This window comes from Eleutherodactylus coqui, chromosome 6 (assembly GCF_035609145.1).
Source record: "Eleutherodactylus coqui strain aEleCoq1 chromosome 6, aEleCoq1.hap1, whole genome shotgun sequence".
Classification (NCBI taxonomy): domain Eukaryota; kingdom Metazoa; phylum Chordata; class Amphibia; order Anura; family Eleutherodactylidae; genus Eleutherodactylus; species Eleutherodactylus coqui.
This window is the reverse complement of record NC_089842.1, coordinates 206,949,715-206,962,930: the sequence shown is the minus strand read 5'-3', so window position 1 is coordinate 206,962,930 and position 13,216 is coordinate 206,949,715. Positions and strand designations below refer to the sequence as shown.

The 13,216-nt window shown below is 46.0% G+C and overlaps 1 protein-coding gene across 2 annotated transcripts in view; it reads right to left on the bottom strand.

The window, feature by feature from the left end:
- Positions 1-12,888, bottom strand: part of LOC136633154 (receptor-interacting serine/threonine-protein kinase 4-like) — a 44,105-nt gene extending 31,217 nt beyond the window's left edge. The window contains exons 1-2 of one of the 2 annotated variants that reach the window (XM_066608670.1): positions 12,563-12,888; positions 4,028-4,346 (exon numbers count right to left, since the gene is read on the bottom strand). In XM_066608670.1, the coding sequence (XP_066464767.1) occupies positions 4,028-4,346; positions 12,563-12,693 (450 nt within the window). In that variant the 5' untranslated portion in view covers positions 12,694-12,888. The remainder of the gene's footprint in view (positions 1-4,027; positions 4,347-12,562) is intronic. The other variant, XM_066608671.1, reaches the window with a different exon arrangement.
- Between the last annotated feature and the right edge of the window lie 328 nt (positions 12,889-13,216).

The window sequence follows — 13,216 nt, the reverse complement described above, 5'->3', positions numbered from 1 at the left end:
CATAAACAAGCCCAAGGAACTCAAAGACTTTCCATTGCGGTGTTGAGCTATCTAACACCTATACAGAATGAATTGTGTGGGGACACATGGATTTCCCATTGCTATGCAACTCGCGGCACGTTGGGTCACACAAGATGGAGGCTGGGACCGAGCCTGACCCTGGGGCCGCTCACGTGCTTCCCACACAGAGTATTGCTGCATTGTGGAGATGTGTAGAAGTGCTGGCACCTGAGTCCCCTTTATGCCCACGTTTGCAGCTCCTGACAATTTTGCAACGGAGGTGGTACAGGATTGAAATGATGATCGAACGTCAATTTATCATCAATTCTCAACAGCATTGTGGGCTATCGCCCACACTTTCAAAGAGGGTCGCTTCCTGGCCCTGCCAACCCTCTGCAGTGTGTGCCTCTGGTTCCTCCTCATCCAGTACGCGCTTATAAATAGACATGAGGGTGGTGTGGCTATGAAGCGAGCGTGTGGCATGAGGGCAGCTAAAAGCTGCACAGGGACACTTTTGTGTGCGCTGTGGACGCAGGATCGTGCGGGGGGGTTGGACAGCAATGCCAGCATGTAACCCAGGAGAAGAGGCAGCGGTGTCACCCGCAGGCAGTGATTGTCCTTCGTGGCAGGCAGTGTGGTGCTTAGCTAAGGTGTGCCTTGCTAATGAGGGTTTGTCCGAAGTAAAAATTGTTAGGGGGGTGACGCCAGACTCTTGTCCCCATTTTGGCTTAATAGTGGGACCTGGGAGCCTGAGATGCAACCATGCATGCTGCCCCTGCCCTTCCCTATCCGTTTCTGTGGTGTTTCCATGACTTTCTGAGGTTTTCCAGATTTTCACAAGTCATGACCTATGCGGAGCATCAGTCCCATGCAAAAATGCTCGAGTCGCCCATTAACTTCAATGGGGCTCGTTACTCGAACGAGCTCTCCAGCATTGCGGAAAGTTCGACTCGAGCAACGAGCACCCGAGCATTTTGGTGCTCGCTCATCTCTATTAGCTATCCCTCCTAGCTTTGTGTCTTCTGCAAATTTGATCAGTTTTCCATCAATTCCCTCCTCCAGATCTTTTATAAAAAAGTTTAACAACACTGGGCCTAGGAAAGAGCCTTGTGATACCCCACTTGATACATTCTTATACTTGGATTTGCAGCCATGTATGATCACTCTTTGAGTACGATCACTCAGCCAGTTGTGAATCCATCTAAGCAGTTGCCTTGCCAATCCCATATTTGGTCATTTTTTCAATAAGTATGGTATGAGATACTTTGTCAAATGCTTTACTGAAGTCAAGATATACTATATCCACCACATTTTCCTGATCAACCCAGTCGATGATACCATCATAGAAGGAAATGATATTGGTCTTGCATGACTTGTTTGTTACAATCCCATGCTGGTTCTGCTTAATTACTCCATTTTTATCCAAGTACTTGCATACATGCTGTTTAATAATCTGTTCAAGGATTTTTCCAGGTATAGAAGTCAGGCTCACAGGCCTGTAGTTTCCTGGATTCACCTTCTTCCCTTTTTTGAAAATAGGGACAGCATTTGCCCTTTTCCAATCTTCTGGGACATCTCTCCCGTTCTTCAGAAATTATGGCGAGTGGTTCAGCAGTTATCTCCGCTGCTTCCTTTAGTATCCTAGGATGTAATTCATCTGGACCTTGAGACTTGAATTCATTCAAGTTACTGCAGTTATATATTCCCTCACATCTCTCTTTAACCCCTTCCTGCTCCATGACGTACCGGTACGTAATGACAGGCTGGTACTTTGCGCAAAATGACGTACCGGTACGTCATCGGGATAGCGGGAGATCATGACTGACCTCGCCCTATCCCGCAGCAGGAGCCAGCTGTCAGTCACAGCCGGCATTCCGCTGCAACAGCAAGGGGGCATCGGAGATGCGCCCCCCGCTGTTAACCCCTTCCCTGCCGCGATCTACTTAGATCGCGGCAGGGAAAGAGTTCACAGAGGGAGCGCGCTCCCTCTGTGTCTCCGGCCAGCTCTCGCGATGTCATCGCGATAGCCCGGCCTGTCACCATGGCAACAGGATGCCAGACACTGGCGTCCTGTATTGCCTATGCCTATGATCACTGTATAAGCGATAAGGCATGGCAGAGCAGTAGCTCTGCCATGCCTTATGACAGCGATCATAGGCATAGTGCTGCAAGTCCCTCAGAGGGACTCAAATAGTGAAAAAAAAAGAAAAGAAAAATGTAAAAAAAAAGTGTAAAAAAAACCCCTTTTTTATGCCTTTTCTAATATTAGCATAAAAAAAGGTTTAAAAAAATTAAAACCCCACATATTGGGTATTGACGCGTCAATAACGACGTGTACAAAAAGCTGAACATGCTTTTTATTTTGTACGGCAAAGAGCGTAAAAAAAAAGCTAAAAAACAGAGGTAAAATGCTAATTTTTAGCATTTTGCCTCCCAAAAAATGCAATAAAAGTGATCAAAAAAGCCGTACATTCTCCAAAAGGGTACCAACAAAAACTACAGCTCGTATCACAAAAAATAAGCCCTTATAGAGCTCTGTACATAGAAAAATAAAAACGTTACAGGACTTTGAATGCAGCTATAGAGAAAAAAAAAAGATTTCCCAAAAAAAGGGATTTTATTGCAAAAAAGTGTAAAAACGTAAAAAAATATAAGAATTTTGGTATCATTGTAACCGTACCGACCCGCAGAAAAAATGTAGTTCATCAGTTATGCTGCATGATTAACACTGTAAAAATAAAAAAATAAATCTATGGCAGAATTGTTGCGTTTTCTCTCCCCGTTATAAAAAAAATAAAAGTTTTACAATATAGTCTATGTACCCAAAAGTGGCACCGATAAAAACTACAGCTCGCCATGCAAAAAACAAGCCCTTATATGGCCGCGTCGACGGAAAAATAAAAAAGTTATGGCTTTTGAAAATTGGAGATGGAAAAATACCAAAAATCGCTTGGTCCTCAATGCCAAAATAGGCCATGTCCTTAAGGGGTTAAAGCCATCTCAGAGCACATCCAGTTCTTTCGTTTTACAGGCTGCACTTCAGTTTGTTCCTGAGGTTAAAAAGTAACCACATACCCAACCTGGTTGGTGGTATTTTTTTCCCATTGCATTCAGCAACATGCTCATGAATTATCCTCTCATTTTGAAGATAGTTATAAAATATGTTATAAAATATGTGTTGCTTTTTAAAGATATTCTTGGTGCAATACTATGATCATTTAGTTTTAAATTCAATATCATGAGAGGAATACCCAATCACAAAATTATAAACTATATGACCAATCTGACTGATATACACTGATGAGCCATAACATCAAGACTACTTGTCTAATCTTGTGTAGGTTATCTTCTTTCCACCAAAATAGTTCTGACCCGTTCTTCCACATTTTTTGCTGCAGTAGTTCTATTTTTGGATAGGACCACACAGGCTAGCCTTCACTCCCTTGCATGCATCAAAAAAACTTGGGTACCCATGACCCTATTGCTGGTACAAGTTGTCCTTTTTTTAATCACTTTTGGTAGAAACTAACCACTACATACCAAAAAAACACCATACAACCTGTTTTGGAAATGCTTTGACTCATCTGTCAACTTGGCCCTCGTCAGAGTAACTCCAATTTTTACACTTGCCCATTTTTCCTTTAAGAAATAACTGTTCCCTTGCTTCCAAATATACATTATTCCACCCCTTGAGAGGTACTATTTTCACAATCAATGTTATTTATTTCACCTGTCAGAGGTTTTAGTGTTATGGTTGATTGGTGTATGTTCCTAGTGGTCATCAGGCCAAGGCATCTATGCAGTCTTAAACCTGTGAAGGACAAATTTCCATTTTGCCATTTAGATGGCATCTTGATTCCTTTTGTCATAGACTAGTATAAAAACTCGTAAAAGTAATTTACTAGAAGTAAATTTCGAGTCACATCAATGACTAATATGAAGTTGTACTCTAAAAATGCAGAAGATGACCCCACGTTCATGCAGATTAAAAGGCATACGTCATACAAAAGTATAATCTTCTACTAACCTGAACATCTAAGGATTTGCTTATTAAAATATTCTGGCGCTTCAGATCACGGTGAATAATAGGTGGCTCAAGAATATGGTGGAGATAATTCATACCCAATGCCACTTGGTGAAGGATCTGGAACCTTAATGCCCATGGTACGTGTTTAATACAGTGAAAAAGGGTGCAAACCGAACCGTAAGGCATGTACTCCATAACCAGGCCATATTTATATACTGCTCTATCTTCTGTCTCGTATAATCCAAGTAGACGAAGAACGTAGGTGTAACTTGCTCTGGACATCATCTCTTTTTCCCTCATAAGGCTTTTCATATCGGATCTAAAATTAAGAAAAAAATATATAGCAGATTTTGGAAATTAATAAAAAGTATATGCCCGTAAACATGTTTATTTTTGTGGACTAGCATTATCAAGATGAAGACAAAGATACAAGGTCTGCATTGAAACATGTTATATGTGTTTACGTAGAAGACTACATTACATAGTAACATAGTATGTAAGGCCGAATGAAGGCAATGTCCATCTAGTCCAGCCTGTTATCCTCCTGTGTTGTTGATCCAGAGGAAGGCAAAAAACCCCGAGAGCAGGAGCCAATTAGCCCTTTTGGGGGAAAAATTCCTTCCCGACTCCCTAATGGCAATCAGACTAATCCCTGGATCAACCCCTAATAGTTCCTACCTGCCTGTATACCCGGGTTAACAATTAACCTAGGATTTATATCCTGTAATATCCTTCTGCTCCAGAAAGACATCAAGTCCCCTTTTAAACTCCTCTATGGATTTTGCCATCACCACATCCTCAGGCAGAGAATTCCACAGTCTAACTGCTCTTACAGTAAAGAACCCTTTTCGGTGTTGGTGATGAAACCTGCTTTCCTCTAGACGTAGCGGATGCCCTCTCGTTACTGTCGCAGTCCTGGGAATAAACAGATCATGGGACAGATCCTTGTATTGTCCCCTCATGTATTTATACATAGTTATTTGATCACCCCTTAGCCGTCTTTTTTCAAGGGCAAATAATCCCAATTTGGATAGCCTCTCTGGGTATTCCAGTCCTGTCATTCCATGTATTAGCTTAGTTGCCCTTCTTTGAACCCCCTCCAGCACTGTAACATCTTTCCTGAGCACCGGTGACCAGAACTGTGCGCATTATTCCATGTGAGACCTGACAAGTGCCATTGGAAAGTGGTCAGCAACATCTAACATCAAGGAACATCAAACAGGTTCTATCTGAAATATCTATCCTACAAATTACAATAAATAGAAGAGTATGTATGCAAAACCTTAGACTATACGTGTCAAACACAAGGGCCGTGGGCCAAATCTGTCCCACCACCTAATTTTATGTCACCCGCCGGCCGTGCATTAAACCTTAAAGGGGTTATCTACTCATCCCACCTGCAGCTCTGGTTCAGCAGCACAGTGCAGTGTTTGTGACCGCTGACCTCTTTTGAGTGCTGACATCTGCATCGAAGTGAGAGGTCAACGGTCACAGACCTATCAGCTACTGCCGCTAGACCAGAGCTGCAGGTGTGGTGTAAATGCTGTAAGGATACTGCCTAGTCAGAGGCCAATATAAAAAGCATGCTATTATGCTAATCAAGAAACCCCCAAGGGAATACTATAGGGATCACTATTACTACTGGGGCCAATATAGGGGGCACTGTTACCACTGGGGCCACTATGGGGATCACTGTTACTACTGGCCCTGCTATAGGAGAAACTGTTACTACTTGGCCGCTACAGGGGTCTGTATTACTACTGGGGCCACTATGGGGATTACTATTACTACTGCAGCCACTATGGAGGTCACTATTATCACTGGGGTCAATATGGTGGTCATTATTACTACTGCAGCAAGTATGAGGGGTGGGGTGGGGGTCACTATTGTGGATAGTTCATACAGGCATAAGTGCATTTCAGTTGTGCAAATACACTGCGTATTTAAACGGCCAAAAATTATGCCCATGTTTTTATGTGCGCAAATACACAGCGTATTTCCGCACACAAAAAAGGATGCAGACAGCCTCATTGAAATGCTGCGCAAATACGCAGGTTTCCTATGTACTCACTGCGTAATTGCGCACACCCATTCACTTCAATGGCCTATTGCTGTGTGTAATACTCACCAAAATAGGCCATGTTGTGTATTTTTTCACATGATTGCACATCGTGTGAAAAAAATACGCTCATGTGAATGAACCCATTGAAATCAACGGGTTCTATTCACTGCGTATTATGCACGCAAATATGCTCATGTAAGCAAGCCCTTACTATACAATTCCAATCAGCCTTTGAAGGCAGCCATAAGGGTGCATTCAGACGACCGTATATCGGCCGGGTATTCACACCGGCCGATATACGGCATGTCTCTCTGCAGGGGGAGGAGGCTGGAAGAGCCGGGAGCAGTGCTCTGAGCCTTAGGGTGCATTCAGACGACCGTATATCGGCCGGGTATTCACGCCAGCTGATATACGGTGTCTCTCTCTGCAGGGGGAGGAGGCTGGAAGTGTCGGGAGCAGGGCTCTGACCTACCACACCCTCTCCACCCACCTGCACTATTTTCAATGAGGAGAGGCGGGACGGGGCGGGGCCAGTTCTCAGAACTTAGCCCCACCCTGTCCCGCCTCCTTTCATTGCAAATAGTGCAGAGGGGATGGAGAGGAGGCAGAGAGGGGGCGGGAGCTCTGTTCCTGCTCCTGGCTCTTCCATCCCCCCCCCCCCCCCCCCCCGCAGACGAGGACATCGTATATCGGCTTGGCATGAAAACCCAGCCGATATACGATCATCTGAATGCACCCTTACACAGTAAAAGTCCGATAGAAGTCTACGGGAGGATCAAAAATCTGCAAGGGGAAAAGGACACATCTGGAACTAATTGGAATTTAAATAGCCATTAAAAATATCCTCGGAAAGCGTGTGTCACATACGTGTGTAAACTGGCCTCGCGTGTGCAAAAAGTACAGTACTATGCGCAGACACATGCACAACACATAGATATGTATCTCTTCAAACCTCATTCATGTGTAAATAGGCTGTGCTGCAGTGAGTATTTTTGTGCATAACCTTGTGTGAAGACACCCTTAGGGCTCATTCACACAGGCATAAAGCAGGCAAAGATCGCGTAGGGTTTTGATTGGCAGTGTGCATGCTCAGGATTGTGTGGCTTTTTAAAAAAAAATTCCTCACTCTGCGCAGAGCGGGGCTGCGTATGATATGCTGAGAAATAAATCATGCTGCAATTTATTTCTCCTGTGTCTTATATGCACTGTCCACTTGCAGTTTAAACGCAGGTGTGAATGGAAGAATGAAAGTCCAGAGACTTTTATTGCCCCTATTCACCGCGTGTTACACACTGGAAATACGTGTGCGTAATACGCGGTCACAATACAGCCATGTAAATGAACCGTAAGGCCTCGGTCACACGGGCGTTTTTTCCCGCGATTTGCGGATCGCATGACGGATGCGCGTCCGCAAATCGCATGACCGGGGCCGTAAAATCGCCCGAAAAATCTGCTCCTAGCCGCGTTTCATTAGAAACGGGCCAGAGCAGTGCAGCGCTGTCCAGCCTATTGAATTCAATGGAGCCAGCAATACAGCTGGCTCCATTGAAAGCAATGGGCTGCAGGCGATCTCAGGATGAATTTTCGGGAAGGGCTTAAAAATATAAGCTCTTCCCTGAAAATCATCCAAAACTGTGTAAAAAGTAAAAAAAAATATATACTCACCGCGGCCGGCCGGCAGTTCTCCTGAACTGCTGTGATTAGGATTCAGCAGCCGGGGATTTAAAATTCATGAATTCATGAATGGGTGAGTGAGTGCTGCCTCTGATTGGCTCAGCGCACGGACCAATCAGAGGCAGCTCATTCAGCAGGCAGGGATTTTAAATCCCCGGCTGCTGAATACTACTCACAGCAGTTCAGGAGAACTGCCGGCCGCGGCTGAACTCCGTCTGCCGGGACAAGGTGAGTATATATTTTTTAACTTTTTACAGTTTTGGATGATGTTCAGGGAAGGGCTTATATTTTTAAGCCCTTCCCGAAAATTCATCCTGAGATCGCCCGCAGCCCATTGCTTTCAATGGAGCCAGCTGTATTGCCGGCTCCATTGAATTCAATGGGCAAACATTCTTCTTCTCTGCCACAGCTGTTACAGCTGTGGCAGAGGAGAATGATTTGTCTAGTATATGTTCTCAATGGGGTCGGCGCTGCTGCCGCACATTCCAAACGTAAAGTTTGGACGCTAATTCTTTGCGCATAGAAATGAACAATCGAGGTGGGACCCATTAGCTTTTCCTATTTATGACATAATCAATGCTCGTGTCAAATTTCACGTTTCTATCACACCGGAAAGTGAGAAAATTACATTCCGTACGTAAAATTTGGACGCTAATTCTTTTGCACATAGAATTGAATAATCGAGTTGGGACCCATTAGCTTTTCCTATTTATGACCTAATCAATGCTTGTGCCAAGTTTCACGTTTCTATGACACCGGAAAGTGAGAAAATTGCATTCCGTACGTAAAATTTGGACGCTAATTCTTTTGCGCATAGAATTGAATAATCGAGTTGGGACCCATTGGTTTTTCCTATTTATGACATAACCGATGCTCCTGCCAAATTTCGAGTTTCTATGACACCGGGAAGTAAGAGAATTAGATTCCGTACGTAAAATTTCGACGCTAATTCTTTTGCGCATAGAATTGAATAATCGAGTTGGGACCTATTTACTTTTCCTATTTATGACATATTCAATGCCTGTGCCAAATTTTAAGTTTCTATGACATTGGGAAGTGAGAGATTTAGATTATGTACGTTAAATTTCGACACTAAATCTTTTGCGCTAGAATTGAATAATCGAGTTGGGACCCAATTACTTTTCCCATTTTGGAGATAATCTATGCTTGCACCAAAATTCATGTTTCTATGACATCGGGAAGTTGGAGAACTTTTGGCGAGTCAGTGAGTCAGTGAGTGAGTCAGTGAGTGAGTGAGTCAGTGAGGGCTTTCGTCTTTATATATATAGATAGACACTATAATTGAGTTAACCCAGAAAATAATGCTTTCATGTTTGTTTATACCACACGATAAACGGCGGTAAAAAGCAACGATGGAATTTTAGTTTTTTTTTTCCTTTTATCTCCCCTCAAATTAAGAGTTATACCAAACATTACATGTACCCCAAAACAATGCTATTTAAAAATAAGCCACCATACTGCTTTGTCGATGGAGGTTTTTAAAAAAAGTCATGGCTCTTGGAATGCGACAATGACAAAAATAAACTCAGGTCATTAGAGCATAGAATAGGTGGCTCATCAAGGGGTAATTTTTTTTTTATTGTCTAATGCCCACGGCGGCGGAAATCTGAGCCGTTATGCCGCAGCTATTAGGTTCTTTGGAACCTAATAGCTCAATGTTCACGCTGTGGACTTCCACCACAGAATTCCGCAGCATGAAAAACTGCAGCACACTCTAATTGTCACGGGAATATGTGTAGCCGGCTTCCATTGTAGTCAACGGAAGCCGGCCGTCATGCTAGACTTCTGCTGTAGCACCTCTATGTCATCCCACACTGCTGGCACATCATGCGCTTTACTACGCATCCGAGCCGGCTTGAGGGACGGGAATATCGCTGCAGATCTGGGAAGTGAGTATGGGGGGTTTTGGGGGGCGCCGTGGCGGACTCCGCTGCGATATTCCGCTAGTGGTGTCTGCCACGGCCAGTGGCATGAGGCCAATGTTTCTCATGATAAAGAGTACATTATTTGCTATTTTCCACAATGTTCACATGATTTTTTCTACTTCCTCTTCTTCTACAATACGCCTATCAGGCCAGGCTCCGTCTTTACATGTACAAGAGAATTACAGCCTGGGAAGTTCCTGATACTGCAGTCATTCCTGAATTCTTGTCCTGCTACAGCCTCACCTCTGTTTGTTTAACCAAGTTATGCAAAGTATATTCAGAGGTGAGTTTGCTAGCTGACACAACTCTATATATATAAAGACGAAAGCATTGATTATGTCATAAATAGGAAAAGTTAATGGGTCCCAACTAGAGATGAGCGAGTATACTCGGTAAAGGCAATTGCTCGAGCGAGCATTGCCTTTATCGAGTACCTGCCCACTCGAGATGAAACGTTCAGGTGCCGGCGCGGGGCAGCGGTGAGTAGCGGCTGTCAGCAGGAGGGAGCGGGGGGAAGAGAGGAAGGGAGAGATCTCCCCTCCGTTCCACTCCGCTCTCCCCCGCAGCTCCCTGCTTGCCACCGGCACCCGAACATTTCATCTCGAGCGGGCAGGTACTCGATAAAGGCAAAGCTCGCTCGAGCAATTGCCTTTACCGAGTATACTCGCTCATCTCTAGTCCCAACTCGATTATTCAATTCTAAGCGCAAAAGAATTAGTGTCCAAATTTTACGTACGTAATTTAAAGGGGTGGTCTCGCGAAACCAAGTGGGGTTATACACTTCCGTATGGCCATATTAATGCACTTTGTAATGTACATTGTGCATTAAATATGAGCCATACAGAAGTTATTCCACTTACCTGCTCCGTTGCTAGCGTCCTCGTCTCCATGGTTCCGTCTAAATTCGCTGGCAGCTTGCTTTTTTAGACGCGCTTGCGCAGTCCGGTCTTCTCCATTCAGCACGAGCCGCTTCAGTGTGCTCCCCGCTACAGCTCTTCTGCGCATGCGCAGACGAGCTGTCACTGCTCGGGAGCGCGCTGAAGCGGCCATTCTGCACCATCCTCTGTTAGAGGAAGGTGCAGAAACTGGAGCTGCCCAGCGGAGAAGACCAGCCCAGCCCAGCAGCCCCGAGAAGCCTCCCAGGTAAGTGATGGGTCGGGGGGGGGCTGCCGCTGCGCCGGGCTGCGCCGGGCTGCGCCGGGAGGGGGGGCTGCCGCTGCGCCGGGGGGGCTGCCGCTGCGCCGGGGGAGCTAGCGCTAGGCCGGGGGGGCTGTCGCTGCGATGGGGGGGGCTGTCGCTAGGCCGGGGGGGCTGTCGCTGCGCCGGGGGAGCTAGCGCTAGGCCGGGGGGGCTGTCGCTGCGATGGGGGGGGCTGTCGCTAGGCCGGGGGGGCTGTCGCTAGGCCGGGGGAGCTAGCGCTAGGCCGGGGGGGCTGTCGCTGCGATGGGGGGGGCTGTCGCTAGGCCGGGGGGGCTGTCGCTGCGCCGGGGGAGCTAGCGCTAGGCCGGGGGGGGCTGTCGCTGCGATGGGGGGGGCTGTCGCTAGGCCGGGGGGGCTGTCGCTGCGCCGGGGGAGCTAGCGCTAGGCCGGGGGGGCTGTCGCTAGGCCGGGGGAGCTAGCGCTAGGCCGGGGGGGCTGTCGCTAGGCCGGGGGAGCTAGCGCTAGGCCGGGGGGGCTGTCGCTGCGCCGGGGGAGCTAGCGCTAGGCCGGGGGGGCTGTCGCTGCGATGGGGGGGGCTGTCGCTGCGCCGGGGGAGCTAGCGCTGGGGAGCCGGGGGCTAGCGCCGGTTACCTGCTGTCTGGTCGGCGGCTGCGGGGCGTCTGGTCGGCGGCTGCGATGCGTCCGGTTGCCATGGAGACACAGCTGGCGGCGTCTCGGGAGCGCGCACGTCGGGCTGCAGCGAGCGACTGGGAAAGAGCCGGCGGCCATCTTGAGGAAACTTTTATAACTTGCTGGAACGGTAAGTACGAACCAGCTAGAAATGTCATTTACAGGGGGGCTTAGTAATGTGTGTTTAATGGGGGGGACTGGGCAAAAAAAAAAATTAACTGCTTCCTCGAGACATCTCCTTTAATTCTCTCACTTGAAATTTATAGCCATATAAGGGCTTGTTTTTCGCAGGAGAACTTGTGAAATATATATATATATATATATATATATATATATATATGCAGATATATATACAGTATATATATTTATGCGCAGGTATACATCTATATATACATACACACGCAGACACATTTACATATATATTTATATACATACATTTAAGAGGCAATAAGATTTTTTTTGCAAAGGGATGGATGGACGTCAAGAAAAACAAAAAACACGGATAGCAGGACAAGCTTGTTTTTTTATTGGCTAATAGAAATATATTCTGCCTGACAACAATGTCTGGGATACATTTCTATTGGCCACGAGTGCGCAAACGCCAGATCCCTGGCTAACCCGTGCAAGTACATAGCTCTCTGTCTCGGGCGGGCGCTCTCGCACCGCAGTTTCTCACGCGCACTCAAGCCACAGTCTAGCTCCTGCGGGATATTACAGGCTGCCATGCATTCCGCGCTTCTTGCCTAGGCAATAAACGCTACGTCACTATTGACATAGCGTACATTGACCTGCAGGAAGCAGAATGTAGCGCAATATACGCTACATCACTGGATCCAGCTAAATCTGGCAGCTGCAGGTCACGTGACCCAAGTGACAAGAGGATTCAGGAGAAGATTTGGGAGGAGAAGAAAATGTATGCAGGCTGCCTGGGGAGCAATAGGTAAGTATATATTTTTTTGTTTTTAATGACAGAACACCTTTAAGGGTATATAATATAACCACAACAGTAATAATATTACCTACCCATGTGATGCATCAATCATCTTCACTGCAATGTCCATACTCAGCTTCTTGCACCATCCTTTGTATACCGACCCAAATCCCCCATATCCCACCAGCTGCAGCCTTTCCACTTCCTCGGGACGTAGAAGCATGTTGTGTGCACAGTGACAGTGATACAAAGCACTGGGAAGAAGAGTCACTCACAAAGGAACTAAGTTCTGGCCTGTGTGCACAGCTCGAAAAGTTTAGTATAACTGTATTGCTAAACTTATCTGGGTTTCCGGTAACATTATTGTGTAACACTATTGTGTAACACAGTGAAAAAAGCTGCAGCCGCCCAAACTCTGAGCTGTTTGTATGAGTGGATGATGACCACGGAAATTCCCAGCTCTATTCAAGGAAATTTCCCACTCCCTCTATCTGATCTATGATCCCTCCCATTCACTCATATCTGGTTGTCTACTGAGCACAAGGGGGTTTTCTAGGAGCAAATTATCTTTACAGTGGATATAAAAGTCTACACACCCTAATTAACCCCTTAGTGACCGGGCTTTTTTGCTTTTTTCCATTTTTGTTTTTTCCTACTCCCTTTTAAAAAATCGAAGCTCCTTTATTTATCCATCGATGTCGCTGAATGAGGGCTTGTTTTTTGCGGGACGAGTTGTATTTTTCAAT